The following is a 20,598-nucleotide window of genomic DNA, read 5'->3' on the forward strand; positions in this document are numbered from 1 at the left end:
TCGAATCATTGGATGCTAACGCTGATTTAACCTGGCTGGTAAACTGAGAGCACTTGTTCAAAGAAACAAGTCAATTTTGTGCAAAATATCTTGTGTATATGTGATAGAATATACTAGTCTTAATGGAACATCTACTAACTTACATTTAAATATCCTCTGTTGTTTCACATGCATATGGACATGCAAAGAGTAACTAATGTGAAACTTGGAAAAAATTTTAGGGCAGGAGGGAGAATTTCAGTAACTTCTTTTCAGGATCCATGTAACAGCTCACTCTGAGTGCAAAACAATTTAAACCATAGAGCGGGGTCAGAAACCAGAAGGGACAGGGGATTCTCCCTCTACATTTACTTACCTGATAATAGCATAGCACATTTTTACTGGCTGTGTAAAGAACATTATCACTCTCTTGCATCAACATACAATTTTTTCATGACATATTTTTACTTTTATACTGCAAACAATAAATTATATAAAATGTTTCAATGTATGATTACAAAACAGTCAGAGGCGAAGCATCCGGTCATCGGGAGATACAGTGATGACCAAGCAAGATAATAAAAATATTGCATTTTAAATATTTTAGAGAAGAAGTAAAAAAAAAAAAGTCAGAATACGTGCATATTTGTGCGAAATAAGCCAAGCGACAGCATGAAACAGCTTGAAATACGCAAGAGATTCGCTAATCTTAGTGCATCGAAATGAGGGCCCATTACTACCCCTCATGCCGAACCCACCCGTCAAGTTTTCTATTGAAGGCAATGGTGTTAGAAGCCTCAGCTCATCGCAGAAATGGTGCGAATCCCTCTGGTTTCTGCCTGTGCCGAGAACAGCTGAACACTTCCGAACAGGCAGACCTGGGTCATAACAGGCCCTTTTTTTTAGCACCCATCCCCGTGTATACAGCCACGGCAGGGTTTCTCTGGAGCCATCAAGATTATTCTGCGTGTCCAGTGGCGTGCTCAAGGAGGGGTTGGTGAGGGTCATAATCCCTGCTTAGGCTCAATATTCTTAAAAAAGAAAAAAAAGATCGTGACAGGCAGGAAAAGATGGCAAAATGAGGAATTGAGGAATGACTACTAAAAAGTACATGTAATCCCCCCCTCCCCTTCGAAAATCCTGGGCACGCCACTGTGAATGTCTGCTATTTCCACTTGTTAAGAGGAAAAGCACATATTGAGCAATATGAAATCTGCTTTTCTTTATCAAAACAACAACAGGAGGCGAACCATCAAGGTTCTTACCTTTAAACACTACAGATGAGGTGTTTTCATTTCAGTTTCAATTATATTTAATAATTCTCATCGTATGGGATAGAATTATGTATTTTGTAGTTATAAGGTCTGTGGTATGAGCTTTTACATTGAATTGACAGTGTTCGGGACGTTCATCGCATAGAAATATTGTGCCCCTCCCTCCCTCTTCATTAAAACATCAACCATGACGTTTGGCAAATCTTGCAATAACTATGTAAAAATGTCACGCTTCGCTACTGAAAACATTCATTGTGAGGTACATTGCTATCAACTTCTATTTGGCGATCATATGGCCCTTGATCAAGTACAATACATCACTTTAAAAAATATACATAAAATACTCTATGTCATATACATTTGAAAACAATTCATTTCACAACTAATTTCTAGTAAATATCACATACCATAAAAGGATGGTCAAAATCTTCATCCATATCAGATTCATCTCCATCATCACCTTCATCATCATTTTGATGAGATGGACTCTGAAATTAAACAATTGTACACTTTAAAAAGTTCAGTGCATACTCACATTTCATTCTTAATTTGTGGGGAATTCAATAAGTGACAATTTTAATACACTTTGTATAAAGAGTACTTTGTTCTAAATACTATATGAAATTACAGCAACATTTATAACTCACTAGGAAAACCTTCCAAAGGAAAAAGGAAGATGATGATTCCTCAGCAGAAAATGAAGTCCGTCCATGGTTGTCAGGAGAATTGTCGAACCAATCTGTTTACCTCCCACAACCCTGTACCTACCAAAATTGTCATTGTTTATTTCAATATATATATATATATATATATATATATATATATATATATATATATATATATATATTATTAAAGAAATATCAGAAAACTTGTTATTTTTAGTTAATAACAGGAATACAGTAAAGTCTATTCGTATTCAAACAGAATAACCAAAGTAGAGACTGTGATTGATTTGGTTTTTGATTGAATTGGTGTTTTAAGTCCACTTTATGCACAGCAAGGCTAATCGGGACTGGACACACAGTTTAAAGAGGGATCCAAACCACTATGTGCCTCCGCCGGGTATCGAACCTGGGACCCCTTGATTACAAGGTGAGGATGCTATCACTATGCTATCGGGGAGGTCCTTTGTGATTGATTTGGTTTTACTTTGCTTTTCTGCCACTCTTGGCTAATCATGAAGATGAGGATGAGTGATGACATGATGAAATTGTCGAAGGGCATCGTCGGTACCAGGACCAATCATCTAGAGGTGCTGAAGGGGGGCAGAATGAAATTCAGGGGGTGCGATGTTGAGAATAAAGAAAACACGAAACATGCATACATGTTTCAACCACTAGATCAAATATCAATCAAATTTTAGTAGGTATACCTTCAGTAAAAAAAGTACCTGGAATTTGGCTGGTAAAAGTCCCACATTGGATTTATCGAGAATTTATTTTGTCCGTAGGATGGCAGCACTGTTCTGAATGACCACGCAGAGGGGCAGAGTAATCTATCCATCAGTTTGTGCATAGCAGCTGTTAACGTTAGTTGTGTTGACTAGTGTCCTGCGATTTGCAGAATGGAGACACATATCGAGCAAAGAATTTGTTTGAAATTTTGTGTTGCCAATGGACTGTCGTGTGCTGAATTGTTGAAAATGCTACAAAAGGCCTTTGGTGATTCGTGTCTGTTGAAAACACAACCGTATGCATGGTACAAGGCTTTCAAAGAAGGCAGAGAAGTTGTTGCTGATTTGCCCCGTTCTGGTCGAACTTCCATGTCGACGACTAACGAAAACATCAGAAAAATCAGGGCAATGGTGCTTGAAAACCGGCGTGTGAGTGTGAGAGAGTTGGCTCGTGAGCTTGGCATATCGCACATGTCCGTTCACAACATTTTGACTGATGTGTTAGGCATGAAACGCATTACAGCAAGACTTGTTCTGAAGGAGCTGAATTTCCTGCAAAAAGCACATCGCAGGGATGTTGCTGAAGACATAATTATGCCAGCCTCTAGTGACTCAACCTTCATGAAACGCATCATAACTGGTGATGAGACATGGGTGTATGAGTATGACATGCAAACAGGTCAACAATCTTCGTAATGGCACTTACAAAATTAACCAAAACCCAAAAAACCACACCAGAGTCGCTCAAAAATTAAGGTCATGCTCATTGTTTTCTTTGATTATTGTGGTGTTGTGCACTCAGAATTCATTCCAGCGGGACAAACTGTAAATAAAGAGCTTTATGTGACAGTTATGAGGAGTCTGCGTGAGAATGTTCACCGGAAAGGACCAGAGTTATGGAAAAACAATTCTTGGATTTTGCACCACGATAATATGTCGGTACACACACCGACTCTTGTTCGTGAGTTTTTGGCTAAAAACTCAACACATGTCCTTGCCATGTGATTTTTTCTCTTTTTGCGACTCAAGTTACCCCTTCGGGGAAGGCGTTTTGAATCAATTGAATCCATTAAAGAAAATTCGCAGAAGGAACTCAGGGCGATACCATCTACTGCGTTTGAAAAGTGTTTTGAAGACTGGGTTAAGCATTGGCATATGTGTGTTGCATCTGATGGGGCCTATTTTGAAGACGACAAAATAAATGTTGATGATTAACCACGTATTTTGTGTTTTATTCACAAATTCCGGGTACTTTTTGTATGTAGTAGTATTTATATGATAATGAAACTTAAGAATACTAACGACTTGCTATGTTCTTGCACAATGACGACATATTTGGAGATTTGGAAGGAACAACTTGTTCAAGGAAGGAAATGACATGAATATCCAGAGAATGTATTCCAGGGAGAAGCAAGCAAGGTATTTTTCCATGGAATGTGGGGAGGGTGGATGGTTGGAGGGGAGTAGGCACATTTTTCCCGCTAATAATGTTCCTTTAAAAAAACCACTCCTTCAGTTTGATGTTATCATGTTCCTGCAACACTATTATAGTAATTACTTAAATTACTGTAACTGAAATGAAAGTACATGTGTGGTGAAATATACAAATTTAGATTGACATCCATTTTTAAGATGAGCCGTGGCCAAGGTTGTAAATATACGGACACATGTTATAGTATTATTGAACTATGTAGTGAAATAGAAAATAAAATCACCCTTGCCTTCAAAAACACACTTTTGAACCTTTGCAATACAGCTAATGGAGGTACAAAATTCAGTTACTAATCAAATGGTAAATACAGTGACAGCGATTGGGTTCCAAATCTGGTGGGGCAATGTGTAAAAACACGGGGGGAAAGGGCAGTTTACTTTGCCTTGGTAGATAAGGTTTAATATAGCGCAGAGGCAAAAGTGGCAAAAAGTGGGTGGACCACTGCCCCCCCCCCATGTATCCCCTAATCACTGCCACTGGTTAAATAGGTTATACAGGTGATAGCAACTGCTGACTGTTCGGTTTATGTGTGTTGGGTAAAAGAAAGAAATGCTACCTCAAGTTTTGCTGTTTGAAAAACAAAATAATGCAATAAGTACAGTGGGATCCATGAGTATTATCGTGCAAATTGTCCATGACTATTTTCATTAATTTTTTCTCTTACATCCTATGAATTTTTAAGGGATGAGTTTTTATGTATGCTGGTGCAGAAGTTGTCAAGAGCTTGTTTTGAGTTTTCTTTTAATTCTTGAAGCGCTTATTGGGTCAAATAAAGTGCACGAACATGGTGGTGGACAATTTGCACGGTAATACTCATGGATCCCACTGTACAAAATCATTTAGCAACTTTCATGTAATTTTCAAGTCACTTTTTTCGACTATTTCACTCTTCTGAAAAGATAAGAGAGCTTTGTTATGTTCATATGCATTAATTTGATTGCCATGGACGTCTGCAGGATTTTTTCCAGGGAGGGGCAAGGAAGGTATTTTTTTTCCAGGGGGCAAACAAGGCACATTTTCTCCAACAAAAGTGTTGTTCCCTAAAAAAAATATTGCTTAAATTTGGATTTATGATGTTCATGCAATAATTAACACATATTATTGTGGCTGAAATGAAATTATATGTGTGAAATACATAATTTTTGCTTGACTTTAATTTTCCGGGGGGGGGCACGGCTCCCCTTGCCACCCTCCCAGACGCCCATGTTGATTGCAATTTGCATTGATACGAGAATTATGATCCTACGTGTTCATTTTACTCACTTCAATACCTAACATTCAGTGCTCGATAGGACAACGACATAATATGACACTAAGAGAGTTAGTGTTCAAAAAGTTTTGAAAAAGGAGTGCTGAAGTGTGTGCGGATGAAAATTAAGGGGTGTCAAACACCCCTTTGCACACCCCTGGTGCAACCCCTGTCGAAGGGGCACTATCAAAAACTATGCATGCCCAGGATGGGATTTGAACCTGGGACCCCTGGCATTGTACGTACCATGCTTTGCTAAGCACTCTGCCATAGAGGTCGGCAATAGATACTGTGTTTAAATAATAAAAAAGTTAATTTAAAGGGAAGGGGAAGGAGTATGCTCCTAACCTTCTGTTAGTTATGGCTATGGTCACAACTCATATATAAGTAAAGTTATATTGGAAAATACAGATAACTTGTGCGATTCTGGTAACCAGTTAAATATTTATATTGCACAAGAGAAAGCAACACATTACTAAGCTTTCTATGTAAAGTAACAACAATGGTAATGTTACATTTGGAAGCAAAGTAGCTGTAATGGTAATATTATTTTCTTAGCAACTTACTCAACTTTGTTTATCAGTAGCTCTCAAAATACTGGATAATACCAACAGTTATCATTTTCAGTAGGAATTGATTCTGGTACACCTTACACAGCAGATTCAGTCTTATGGTACCCTATTCAGGAATCATTTATTGTAATGTATTATAATTTGAAATATGACTGTCTTAAACATTACAAGAGGAGGTATCAGTGGTGTGGTGTTACTTTTTCAAAAGTGTTACCGGCCATCAAACGTTATCATCTCTACCCTACTCCTCCCCCCCCCAAAAAAAAATATGCCTTTGATCTAGATTTTTGTTCATTTCGTTCCTTTTTTCCAATCTGCTCAGTGACTTAGCCACAATCATTCTTATAAAGAACAAACACTCATGAGAGAGTTACCGCGAAAATCCAGTGAATAGTGGTCAAGCCTTGTCAATTCTTCATCTCTGTTTCTTTGCAAGGAAGTGGAAAGGGGAAGAAGAACCACACATGTCTTGGGTCAGTTTGACGTTAGTGCGGTAAGCAGACGACAGAGTTCTGTTCCTCCAGCGGTGGAAGTACTGTGCGTACTAGTGTTTCCAACTTAGTTCTTTGGAGCAAGGTTTGTCCAAATCATGAATCGCACCAAAACTTATATTTTCGTCTAATACCTAACTGGTCTCAGTTGTAGTTAAATCCAGCCTTGGCTTTGCAGTCTAGCTCTAGTTGCTTCACAGAAATAGTATCCCCATTTTAGGCCGGATTTAGCTCTTCTCTGCCAATCCAATGTGACAACACTGGCCTGTGTCCGGCAGGCCTGACTGGTAACTGGGCCCCTAAACAGACATATGGATAACCCCATAGCACACTTGCCCCAAAGTCCTTCCCCGCTCTTTCCTTGCATTGGCACCTTCTCCTCTTGTTACCTCTTGAGGGTAGCGGTACGGCCTCCCTCTTTGCTTCTGTCGACTGCAGAAAAAATGTCCTCTGCAATATAGTCTCGACTGCAATGCTGTCGGTTAATGTATTTAACAATGTTGTTATTTAATTGAAAAAAACTTTTTAATTCTTTTACATTTTGCTGTTACCTGTGGTAACACCGGTTACATGCATGCCACGCCACACCTCTGGAAGGTATATAAGCATATTGAGAAGAACAACAACTGAATAGTCTCCAAATCGCTGGCTGAATACTGTTTTGTCATATCTCTACTTTTTGTCGGGAATGATCCAGTGGCGTAGCATGAGCATTTCGGATGGGAACGCCAAGTTAGAAGGAAGGGTAGGCCTTTTTTTTTTTTGCTTAAGAGTTTACTTATGGAATTAGCCGACATATGTATTGTCTATTTAAAATCACAATCTCATTGTGTTTATTACATTAAGTCAGCCGAGTTCCGATAAAACATGATCCATGCTTGGTTTATGTAGAAAATAAGATGCCTCAGTGCGCAATAAATGCTTGGAGCACTGCTCTTTATACCATTTTTAATTAGATTGCTCAAGTCAGAAACACCGCACACCATTCGGAGTATTTTGCTCCACACGTAACACATGTGTAGCAAAACAGTATTTTATAATCAAGGAAACCTTTCGGCATGACGCAAGTAATTAAAAAACCTAGCTCAATCACAAGTGCCTTTAGAACAACAGTAGACTTCATTGTTGTGGATGATACAACTATTGAATGATTTGGTTTATTTTATTTCGCTTTCTATCACTTTTGGCTAATCGCAAATATGAATATGAGTGATGATATTGATGAAGTTGATGAAGAGACACTCACAAAGAACAAACATGCGTAGGCTCGGGATTCGAACCGGAAACCTCTCGCGCTGTGCAAAACACACTGACACGAAAGGGAGTGGATGATCCAACAATCGTACACTCTACTGACGTAACAGTGCCTATTAGTAGTAATTCAGAGTTTCAGACCACTGTTTATTGTATCTTGAGAATGCTGATAAACATTTTAAAATAATTTTGTCAAGAGATCATACAATGTTAAGAGTTTTGAAACGAATACTAAACATTTCCACTGGCACATTATTAGGCAGTTAGATACTAACGAAAAATATTTTTTTAAATAAATAGTTTTGTGGGTTAGGTGGTAAAGCAAGCAGCCACAGGCTGAACTTCTACCACGAGAACTTTATCAACTTGTTTGACAAAATCTTTTTTGTTCCTTTAGTTTTTAATGCACTTCACGGTTCTTGCGATAAATTACATGATGCAGTGGTCATTAAAGAAAGATACGTCAGTCAATATTGCTTATTGTAGCATCACACAGCATGAGCAGAGGCACGAGCGCGAAAAACCGGGTAGGAATTCTTCTGTCGTCTTCATCGGAAGTACAGCACCTTGAATCAGAAGGCAGGAAAGATCACATGGCCCCTAGAGCCAATCAGGTCTCCGTACGCCCGCATATGGCGAGAGCATTTCGCCCGTGCTGTAGAGATCCAAGCCACAAGCTTTCCCTCCTTCTCTCTGCTTAAAGGCAGGCATGGTCCTGTACGCCAAACCTAGCCAGCGTCCGGCAAGCAAAGACATTAGAAAAATGCTACAAGGAGAGCTGTTAGTGGAGCGTTGTAGACGGATCACGAAAAATAGCTTTTATAATGCCATTATGCTCAAACATGTATATAATTAGTCACGTTTTACTTTATATTTACAGCATTTACGCATTTTTAAAATTTTAAATCAGGGAACGCCGGGCATATGGGCGTATTAGGACGCTACGCTACTGGAATGATCATGTCGAGTTGATGACATTATCATGTTTCATACAGGTTAATGCATCACGTTTGAAAGTAACAAATATGGATTTCAAGTGATGTGAATTATCAACATTAGTAAAATGCTTGCACAAATTGTGTAGTGTATTCAAAATCCACATAAATCTAACTTCAATCAGCTCTCCTGAAGAGTTAGTGCAGATGGACATACAACACAGTATTCATCCAGCGAATATAATATTTTATGAGTGAAATTTACTACAACAATCAACTATACAAGGAAAAAAAAAAAAGAATTACCTCCATTTCTTGAAGTCTTCTTTGCAATTGCGAAATGATGGCATCTCTTTGTTTTACTTCTTGCTCAAGAGACTGGAATTGATCTTTAAACTTATTCTGCATTTCTTCCTAAAAGAAAAGTGTCATAGAACATGAGTCATATTGTCACTTAAGAGAGACAATACAATATCTACAGCTTGAATTTGCAAATTCAGGTCACCATTAAGTGTTTATTGCATTTATTGTATTTTTTAATTTTTATATCATTATTCCCCTCTCTTTGAATCAGTGCTCGAAGTGGAAATTCCTAACTGGAGGATGCTTGGTCGATTTGGGGATAGGTGGGGAGGATCCGTATATATATCAACATGAAGACATTGCAGCAGGTGGTGGGATTCTTATGCAAATTATCCTAGCAGGGGGGATAATGCTTCATGATTTTTTTTCCCTCACACTTTGAGCACTGCTTCGAAGGTGAATTGTAATGTTGAGTATGAATTGTGAATTGAGTGCCTCAGCAGATAAAGATCCCATGTCATTCACTAGTGGATGTTTTGCTTCTGCCTGTATCTAATAGTTTGTATTATCTAGAGTGAATTCTTCTAACTTCCAGTCTTGTGCCTATCTCACTACAGAAGCATTTACAAACGTCTGTCTATTACCTTTTATAGGAAGCACATTGCCTTGACCTTAGAAAGCTAACACGTCATCTGGCAGACTACGCATGTGGGGTCGTTTTCTTGTATCACCCACTTCCACTAAAATCTTCAGCTCCCCGTTCCATGCACCTTCATTTGGATCAGAGAGACTGACAGAGAAGAATCTGTGTCCTTTTACAAGCATTCCTTCAGTGTGTTTTTAATGGTTTTTAATTTTGCGTCATCTAGCTGGCGAAACGTTAGTGTCTACATACACCAAAATTTCCACAAAAACTTCATAAGATTTTGCTATCATCCTGAATGTGGAAATGCAAAAAAATAATTCAGATGCTGAACAACAACAAGGAAGGAAAATTTGTGAATTCTGACCCTCAAGCAAGAAGAGGATGACCAGTTTCTTTTGCTGCAATTGTTCCAAAGCCATGTATGGTGAACAGCAGTCAATGTGTTGTTTTGAGTGCACACATCATTTATAAAAATGTAATTTTGCATTCCTGCCACACTATTCATGTATTTGGAAGCAAATTCCAACTTTTGTAGTAAATTTAATTGTTTTTGTAAAATTTAGGCTATGATTTAACTCTGAAGAAATCAGTAGTCCAGCAGATAAATGGTTAGCTTTAACGTTGTTTGGCACAGGACACATTAGCTTTCTAGGGTTAAAAATACTTTTCCTTTAAAATTGTGTCTTTGTGGCATGGGTCTCAGTGGAAAACACTGAGCTCCTGAAATAATAAAATAGACAAAGGAATAAACACAGTGAAATGTTTATACCTTACGTAGTGGCTTTGCTAAGTGGGGTCAGGGAATCATACTTATCTCCTCCCTCAGTTTCAGAGACAAAATTACTTTTAAAAAAATCACACTAGTGTGTGTTCTGTGTTAATACCTGAATATGTGCAAAATATTGAAAAATAAACTTCTACGATACAGAATTATAAACAAATCTTTGCTCTGATTTATCTATCTTAAACATTAATCAAAGTCGATGTATTTATTGCAATGCTCACTCTTTTATGGCCTTTGCTATGAATGCCGACAATCAAATTGTATTCGTGCTGTAAGGAGCTAGGATAGGTGCAGCTATGTAACATGTAAGACTTTTGTGTTCTTTGCAGATTTCAGAAGAAAAGTTACATAAAAAAATCACCAGTTCATTAAATTTGTTTTTATGGAAATCACTTTATGTATGGCGTAAATAATTTGGTAATTGTGAACACTGGTGATGCAATCTGAGATGGAGGATGCGAACTCAAAACATCCTTTTTTCTGGAAATTCCTAACATTCACTGATACTATTGAAACAATGGAATTCAATCAAGGCAGACACAGCACAAAGAAGCATATTGTTAGATGCAGAACTCATAATTTTTTTGTAAAAGTAGAGTAATGAACTAGACACAGCACAAAGAAGCATATTGTTAGATGCAGAACTCATAATTTTTTTGTAAAAGTAGAGTAATGAACTAGACTATGCTAGACATGTAAAATTTCTAGGATTGATCATTGATGATAAATTAAATTGGGCATGTCATACTGACTATGTCTGTGGTAAACTCACCAAAAATCTTTATCTATTGAAAATCCTTTCACAATATAATATCAAGGAAATCAATATGAATATTTATTGTGATCTCATTTATCCTCACTTAGAAAACTATAATATAGCTTGGGGAGGAGCAGCTCATGTACATACAAAAAGAGTGTTTACACTACAGAAAAGAGCTTACATGCAAAATACCATCCAGATCGACATGCAGAATTACCTTTTGCGAAAACAACATTATGACTTTATACTTTCTGTATGTTTATAAATCTATTATCTATGTACTTAATGACAAAACACAATTTAGAAACAAAGAAATTCATGGACATAATACAAGACGAAGACAAAACTTCCATATCCAGACTAACAGATTAACTCTGACAGGCAGATCACCACATTCTTCAGGTTTAAAATTTTACAACAACCTTCCCTCTTGGCTAAAAAATACCACTCCCTTAAAGAAAAAATTGCAGCTAATCAAAAAATTCCTCACAGACAGAGCTCTGTATAATAATAGTGAACTATAAATTAGACCGAGTACAAGTATCAAGTATACAATGAAAATCAATAATGTCATAGAAGGAATAATGTATCTCTAATTTTTAAAAATCATGCATGTACTATATATATATATATATATATATATATATTCTACAAGTATATATGTTTATCATTGTTTTTAATATTGTGAATATAATGTACAATTTATGTAAACTTCTTTATCACATATGTGCAGCATCTAAAAAATTTTGTTTTTATACTGTAATAGCTTGCATACCATAGCTTATATTATATTTTCATGTATCTGACGAAATCCATACCCATGCAAAATGGGTCAAAATCAAAAAGTTATCTATCCCATAAAAATAACCTCCAGGAAAATTTTCATAAATATCTGTTACATTTGTCAAATCATAAGGTCTCGGAAGGTTAAAAAAGTATCATAAACTTGTAAATTTGAATAAATCTTAAAATTTTGGGGGATAAGTGCCCTCTTGCCCCTGCCAAGTTATGCCTACATGTGTATGTGTGTAGAAAATCTCCTCTATTATCTTGACCCTTTAGCAGTGGAAAAAAAATCAAGAATCCACATTAATAGCTTTTCAGTTGACAAAAGGACCATCAGAGATTTATCCTGTTGAGACCGTATGTTGTTGGACTATGTCACCATCAATTAAACATTTTGAGTGTAGAGGTATTTGCTCTGTTTGGTGACGAAAAAATTCAATGACTAACTTGTTTGAAACATACTCTGACAATTTCCCATCGGTCGGTATTGCTGCTACAACCATTGGCCATCGTCGTCTTCTAAGAGAACCAAACCCAACAACCCTAACCTAAGCACCGCAGATTATTTACTTCCCCAAAAAGCTACCAGCCAATGGGAATGCTTGAAACAGGTGTAGCAGCAATCACTACCCTTCCCATTCTCCAAGTCCATGATGTTTTTTCAAAGCTTGAAACAAAGCGAAATATCTGGCACCACTGTTGCCTGCACACAGTGTACTGCCTAGAATTTTTGAAAGGGTGGGGCGTTACCTATACTTTTAGTACTCAGTCCTCATTTTGCCATATTTCTCTACCTTGGCATTTTAAAGGAATACTGGGCCAGGGGGGAGGTATTGCCCCCCCACCAAGCCCCTTTGGGTATGCCACTGCCTGCACAGTCCAATGTCAGTACTTTTGTCTATTTTTATTTTTTTAAAGATAGATATAGTTATTTTCCTGTAGTTTACGGTTATTACAAGCATAAGAAAACAGTTTTTCGTTGTGACGTTTCAGGAGAACACACACTCCCTTCATCAGACATTTATTTTCATTTTGACTAAAGATACAGTTATAACAATGGTTAGAATTTTTTTAAACAAAAAGAATCCCTTATATAATGGATGTTGTCAATGTTACATTGTTGTAATATAGCAACTTAACTGTGAAAAGAAGCAGTCTATTTTACTTTTATTTCAGATAAAAAAAATAATTGATCACATTATTTTTTTATTTAAAATTATGAATCCCAAATATCATCAGGTAATTCAAAGTCATCATTGTTTTCACAAAGTCTCTTGATGTTTTCTGTTATGCTCATAATAACCGTAAACTACAGGAAAATAATTCTACAATGAAACCAATGCGTACATACAAGAAAAACTATTATAGATATAATTAGTATAGAATAAGTTTGATCTTACTTACCAAACGTATCTGTATAACCTGCTGAATACTGACAAGGATATCAGTCAAATATTCTTGTTGTTGTTCAGTAGTCAGTGTTAGAGGGTGTTGAATTATGTCTTTTCTTGCACTTTCAATTGCAGTAACACAAGGCACAGGTGGCTTTGTAATAGATTCAGTCACTTCAACTGCTTTGAGCTGTTCACAGACGATACTATGGGGAGGGGAGGGTGAATGCAACGAACCTCTATCAAAAGTTACACTTTTAGTAAGTTTGCTGTGTCGAGCAGCATACCCTTCCACGGTCGGCGCTCGCATCAACTTGTGAATGTTCTCAGACACTTGTATCGACTCTCTAGAATCTTCGGAAGACAATTTTTTCAAAATGCTCTTGAGGTTTCTTCTCTCCAAAGTCTCATTGCCCTCTGGAGAAAACGGCGGAGAATTCAAGATGGCGGGAAAGTTGTCAGGTTCCAAATTCACTGGACTTACTTGAAGCATTGGCACTTTTTTACTAACACCGTCAGCTAGCGTGGCACCACTGACTGATGGGGTAGCTTCCGCACTGGTGGCGAGCATGGTATTGTCATGTATTGTCAATTTGGCACTTCGGTTCTTTTTTACCAGTAAATTCTCATTAAAATTTGCCTTAGCACTGTTTGCAGAGACTTGAGCTTGTTTTTTCTGGTCGAAAGTAGAAAAGTTTTCTGTTCCTGACACACTATACTTACCGCTAGTACCTTCAGGGGTAACAGGGATGGAAGAAGGCAAGCTTTCTTTGCCTTTTGGATGGAACCATTCCCTACTACTTACACTTTCTCTAACACCACTATTGTTCACTGTTCCCATTCTTTTACAAAATATGTTAAATCGCTCTTCCGTGAGTTCATTATCTGATTTTCCACTGTCTATAGTTTTGTCTATCGAATTGGACGAAACGGTAAGAGACAATTTGCTGCTCGCTGAACTATCACTACTATCCACATTTCTAGTTCGTTGGACGTACTCAATATCACTAACTTCGGATTTGCTTCTGGTCAATTGTGGCATAAACTCTGCATCAGAGAATGTTGCGTTACAGCTGTCCAAACTCGCACTTCTTGTCACCTTGGCAACTGTCTGCTCCAACTCAGCTAATTTTTGCCTTTCATTCAGAATCTTCAATTTTTTAACAAAGGGTAAGCCTGAATATTCTGGGGAAAGGTCATCTATGGACATATAAAATTTGGTTTCTTGTTGCAGCTGTAGCAATGTTGGCTTTTGTGGTTTTTTCACCTGAGTATCTGTTTTCATGGTAGATTCCTTATCTTCAGTTTCCTTCTGCTGATGTTCATGTTTTTTTGCATTACTCCTTTGATCTTGAGCAGGTTTCACTTCTTGATTTGTGTCTAGGTCTTCTTTTTTGATGTTTGCCTCTATGCTGCTTTGAACCTCGCTTTTATCGTCTGTCTGTTGTTTCTCTCCAAGCGTTTCTTTTTCCGTCTTGAGTTTCGTCTTTTTCTCTGGTTCTTCAGTGGGCAAGTCTTTTTCCTTATGCGGTTTCAAGCACTCCAAAGGTACTGTCTTTATTGAAAGAGTGTCATTTTCTTTCGGTGTACTTTTCACTGGTGCAGCCTCTGTCGAGATGTTATTTGCTTGTTTGATTTGCGACTTGTCTCCATCTTTTTCTTTCTGCAGTTTGAGTCGATCTAATAGTGACACTTTGCTGTGAACGTCTTTTTCCTTTGCAGATGTTGGCGTCGTTGGCGACTCCGTTGAAGAACTGTTGTCTGTGCTTTTTGCTTGACTCGCTGCTTCTTTGTCTTTCTGGAACTTTAGCTTTTCAAGAAACGAAATTTTAGTGTGCAAGGATTCTTCTTTGGCAACATACTGGGTCTTCACTGTAGAAGTTGGAGCAACAGATTCAGTACTTGACTTCATTGCATCTTTCGCTTTAGCTTTTCCAGCTTGCTCTTTCGCATCTTTTTCTTTGCTTGCTTGCTTGCTCTTGTCTTTCCCTAAAGGGATTATGTTACCAGCTTTGGTGAGAAGGACAGTTCTTGCTTTTGTTGGTGCCACTATGTCTTCAACTTTGTCAGATTTTGCTATCGTATGCACTTCCGAAGTTCCCGACTCAATTTTAATTTCTGAATCTTTCTTTTGTTTCACCTCTTGTTCTTCTTTTTCACGTTCTTCTTTCTGCTTCAACAGCTTCAACCTTTGAAATAATGGTAAACCAGCACCTATGACCTCTGGTTCTTGAGCAATATTCGTTGTACCAGCTGCGGCAACCTGTTGCTGTTTACGATCCCTTTCCTCTCTCTCTTCCTTCTCCTTGAGCAGCTTCAGCCTCTGGAACAAAGGGAGTCCTGCGCCGATCACCTCCGGCTCTTGCTTCTGGGATTCGGGACTTGTCACTTCCTCGTGTGAGGACTGTTGCTGCTCGTTACTGTTAACATTGCCCATTCTCTTCAAAACACCTTTGTTGCCAGAAGATGCCGATGATGGTGCACTTGGGCTGCTATCGTGACTTGTTGACGACTCTCCATGTAGTGTTCTGGAAAGCAACAATGTATAGTAGAAGCATAAGGCTGTTAACATATCACCATCTTGTGGTCAAGTAGAAGCCACAAATTGATGAAATCAACATTGCAAATGTAAGTGTACATCATGATCGAGAAGTCCCCATACTCCTACTTGCATGTATCATGTTGCGACTGTATTGAAATTGGCTGGTAATCTTTAATATTCAACTTTACATTTGTGGCCTCTCCGATGGCGCAGTTGTAGCGTCGTCGCCTTGTAATCAAGGGGTCCCAGGTTCGATACCCGGTGGAGGCACAAGTGGTTCGGATCCCACTTTAAACTGTAGGTCCAGTCCCAATTAGCCTTACTGTGCATAAAGTGGACTTAAATCAACAAATCAACCAATCAACTTTACATTAGCTTTATACTCACAGCTCAGATAGCACAGTAAGCTTGCTTCAAACTTGAAACAAGCTTTTCATGTAACGTGAACAAACTTGCTGCAAGCATATAGTGGCAAGCTCTAAGCTTCCAACAGGCTTGAATCAAGCCAACTAGTTACCACATGTCAAAATTACAGTAACCTTGACATTACAAGCTTGCTTGAAGCTTGTCACAGAAAGCTGCTTGCTTGATACAAGCTTTTCAAAACCAACTGTCAGCAAGCTTCATATCCAACTGGTGTTGACAAGCTACAAGCAAGCTACCACAAACTTGCCACAAGCTACAAGCAAGCTACTGCAAGCTTGCCACAAGCTTTCATGCTATCTGGGAGGATAATTGGATATATCCAACTGGTGTTGACAAGCTACAAGCAAGCTACCACAAGCTTGCCACAAGCTACCACAAGCTTGCCACAAGCTACCACAAGCTTGCCACAAGCTACAAGCAAGCTACCGCAAGCTTGCCACAAGCTTTCATGCTATCTGGGAGGATAATTGGATATATCCAACTGGTGTTGACAAGCTGCAAGCAAGCTACCACAAGCTTGCCACAAGCTACAAGCAAGCTACCGCAAGCTTGCCACAAGCTTTCATGCTATCTGGGAGGACAATTGATAGTGAACTAACTCAACCTTATGATTACAAGCCCTAGGACGTTCATGACTGTAGGTGTTTAATATTAGAGAGTTTAAGTATGCAGACATAGACCTCACCAAAGTCCTTTTTAACAATCTCAAATTTAATGTATAGATCGGCACTGTGAGGATACACATATCCATACCCCATTTCAAAGTCAAATGTAAAGTTTTCAAGTATGTTATACTGTAAATAGATAAATACATATGTTATAATAAAGTATCTAACTTATATCTAGAGGCAATATCTATTATGTTAATCTAGGACTTATCTCTGGCACTCTGAATATTTGCCACAAGAAATTGTTCCACAATAATAGAAGCTTTTATGAACTTTGATGTGTTTATATATGAAAACAATATCCCTTCTGTGGTATACTTTATATATTCTTGATATTTCAGTGCTTCAAATGAGCATCTGGTTGTTTGTCAAAGATTTAGGTGAACCACATTATATTCATCATTGATCATCATCTGCACATGTTCATTTTATATTCACCCTTAAAAGAGTTTGACTCTATTAAAGTCAAAGATAATTTCACCCTGTATAATTTCATTTAAAAATAATGTAAAAGTACAGAATTTTTCATAATATTTAGTTCTATTGGACCATGAAAATTGAATGTATATTGTGGGAAAATATAAAATTTGGAAACGTAATACTGAGATTCAACTGCTACACATTATAGTATTTTTCACTAGGGGCTCATGAGGAGTAGGGTTACCAGATCACTACAAGGAAAAAGTAGGACATGCTGTCCCAAAATGTAGGACTTTAACTCAAAATGTAGGACATAAAACATTTGCACTGAATAATACACGTTAGAAAGTAATTTAAAAATTACATTTTTCAGTTTAAAAGAATTGAGTTCTTATTGAATTCTTAAATACAAAATTTCAAAACTTGTAATCATACTAAACAATACACGTAGAAATTTTCAGCAAAAAATGCAGGCTCGATCAGGACTCAAACCCTGGTCTCTGACATACCATGCCATTGCTCTACCACTGAGCTACCGAGCCAGCCTGCCCTCGTCTGATGTTTCACTATTGCTGTTTTACCTCTTACTACACGTTTTAACTGGTACTTCCCAGAAAAGCCAATTTTTCTCAAAATTTCAGGTTTAGTGAACATATATTTATGAGAGACGGGACAGTCAAACTCTTTGAAATTACAGGGACCAGTATAAAAATTTTTTGCAGACTTTATGAAAAAAATATTTCTCTCGTGAGTCCATTGTGCTGATGGTAATGAAAGTACTCTCTCAACATTTGCATTATGACCTGTAATGGCAAACAAATATTCAGCAATTACCGTAATTAGAAATGAATTCAGAAGTTTCTTCTTGGGTAGTTTTTAGTTCAATAACAGGGTGCCTACCAAAATATCAAATCGAAAATGCTTGACCCTTTCAGGATTTATCTTGACCTTTTTTCGAATTTCTTAATCTTTATTTATTTGACATCTACTTACATAAAGTTGGAACTTAGCACTTAAGAAAATAAACATCTATTTAATGAAAAACCCCATACCAAAAGGCTACTTATGGCTATTAATGCACCCTGGACTGCATTTGGCAGACTAGCAAGAACCTGGTGTCTGGACTAACAGCCAGTATAATCTTATGTGGTGCTTGTGTTGGGGGGGGGGGGGGGGAGGGTCGTCCCTATATGGTTGTGAGTGTTCCTTCATTCATCCTCATCTTCGCGATTAGCCAAAGGGACAGAAAATTGAAGTAAAATAAACTAAATCAACTAATCAGTCATTGTGATAGCAAAAATTCTTGACCACAAGTATAATTTCTAGACTTTTGATTGACTTTCATGACTGGTAGACACCCAGAATAACTTTGTTCTCTACACCCCTGCTTTACAATCAAAATATTGAATAAGAATGGGAAACACGTTGTTCCATCACCCAGGCATTGAACAGTGTCTTCATCAGAATGTGTCATCATACTTTCATGATTTCTCTTGGTTCAACTGAAACACGTATTTTCATAATTAACATTATGTGACTCTAAAATGTAGGGCATTCAAGATATTTTTCAAATTCCTCCCGGATGTTGGGCGTAAGGCTGAAATGTAGGACATGTCCGAGAAAAAACAGACGTCTGGTAACCCTATTGAGGAGTGCATGAAACCTTACGCAAGGCCTATACCAATGAGAAAACACTATATTTCATTAATTTTATTCACTTTCTGATCTATTTTTTGTTTATAAAATAATATATTTTGCCTTAGAATAAGCTGTTAGGAAGGTAAAAGAAACTAACGAAGGACTAAAACTAAACGGTGTGACTCAGCTGTTAGCATATGCAGATGATGTAGACTTACTGAGGGATGATGTAAATACAATTAACAATAATGCTAAAATATTTTTCAAAGCATCGAAAGAGATAGGTTTGGAAGTTAGCAAAGAGAAAACTAAATATATGCTTACAGGCCGAAACCAAGTGTTAGGTAATAATCAAAATCTAATTATTATTGATAACAACTCGTTTGAACCGTTTCCAAATTCAAGTACTTAGGAGTAATACTAACGATTGAAAATTATATTAAAGAGGAAATAAAAAGCAGGCTTAATTCAGGAAATGTATGTTACTTTTCTCTTCATAAACTTTTGTCTTCTCGTTTAATATCTAAGAAACTAAAAGTTAAAATATACAAAACAGTAATTTTGCCTGTAATGTTATATGGATGCAAAACTTGGTCCCTTACATTGAAAGAGGAACATAAATTGAGAGTATTTGAAAATAAGATTCTTAGGAAAATATTTGGACCTAAAAGGGATGAGGAAACAGGTGAGTGGAGAAGGTTACATAATTTACAACTACATAATTTGTATTCATGTCCAGATATTATTAGAATGATTAAATCAAGAAAACTTAGGTGGGCAGACCATGTGGCACGAATGGGAGAGGAAAGAAGAGTTTACAGGATTCTTGTTGGGAAACCTGATGTTAAGACACCAGTAGGAAGACCAAGACGAAGATGGAGGGTAATGTTGAAACGGACCTAAAGGAAAATGGTAGGGATGGAAAAGAGTATATAGGATATGGATAGAGACAGATGGAAGGCCTGTGTTGCTACAGCCATGAACCTTCGGATTTAAGAAGGCTAGAGAGTTAGTTAGTGTGAAAAGTATCTTAATCAAAATATATCTTACAATAAAAGCTTCTTAAGTCGTGGTGATTTCTCCTGGCTCTGGCTTCTTTCTTCTATACTTGCAGGCACTGATGCTGAATCCTTTGTCAGTGGCTCCAACTCAATGGTATCATCTTTTCTACTGCAAAGAAGAGTTAGTAATATTTCCCATTAGTATATTTCCAGCTGTAGTATAAACACATGTTATTAACACTATTGTTTGCAAATTGTCCACACAGTCACATTAATAAAATGTTTAGTCACTACTGGGGTCGAGTTGATACCACTTTGAACCGATGCTGATACTGATATTCTTATCGATTCCGAGCAGTACTGATACCGGTGTTTGAAAATTGAAAAAAATAAAAGTTTTTCAAAATATTGATTGTTATTAGTGAACAAATATTCCACTCTAATATACCACAATTTTGCTTTAAATTATTCAAAAATTGCATCACAATATACAAAATACCTGTTTTGTAATCACAATACAGTTTTCACATAACATTGGTACACAATATGAAAGCTTCGAATTTGGCATAAATTCCAGGAAAATTTCCCCAGGAG

General features: G+C 37.3%; 1 protein-coding gene across 1 annotated transcript in view; it reads right to left on the reverse strand.

Annotated features, from left to right (window-relative positions):
- LOC146002364 (uncharacterized) overlaps positions 1–20,598 on the reverse strand; it is a 630,594-nt gene that overhangs the window by 15,002 nt on the left and 594,994 nt on the right. Inside the window, exons 14-17 of the mRNA XM_083140085.1 lie at positions 20,054–20,173; positions 13,323–15,837; positions 8,946–9,053; positions 1,661–1,741 (exon numbers count right to left, since the gene is read on the reverse strand). Coding sequence (XP_082996211.1) covers positions 1,661–1,741; positions 8,946–9,053; positions 13,323–15,837; positions 20,054–20,173 — 2,824 coding nt within the window. The remainder of the gene's footprint in view (positions 1–1,660; positions 1,742–8,945; positions 9,054–13,322; positions 15,838–20,053; positions 20,174–20,598) is intronic.

This window comes from Lepisma saccharinum, chromosome 18 (genome assembly GCF_977018435.1).
Source record: "Lepisma saccharinum chromosome 18, izLepSacc3.1, whole genome shotgun sequence".
Taxonomy (NCBI): Eukaryota; Metazoa; Arthropoda; class Insecta; order Zygentoma; family Lepismatidae; genus Lepisma; species Lepisma saccharinum.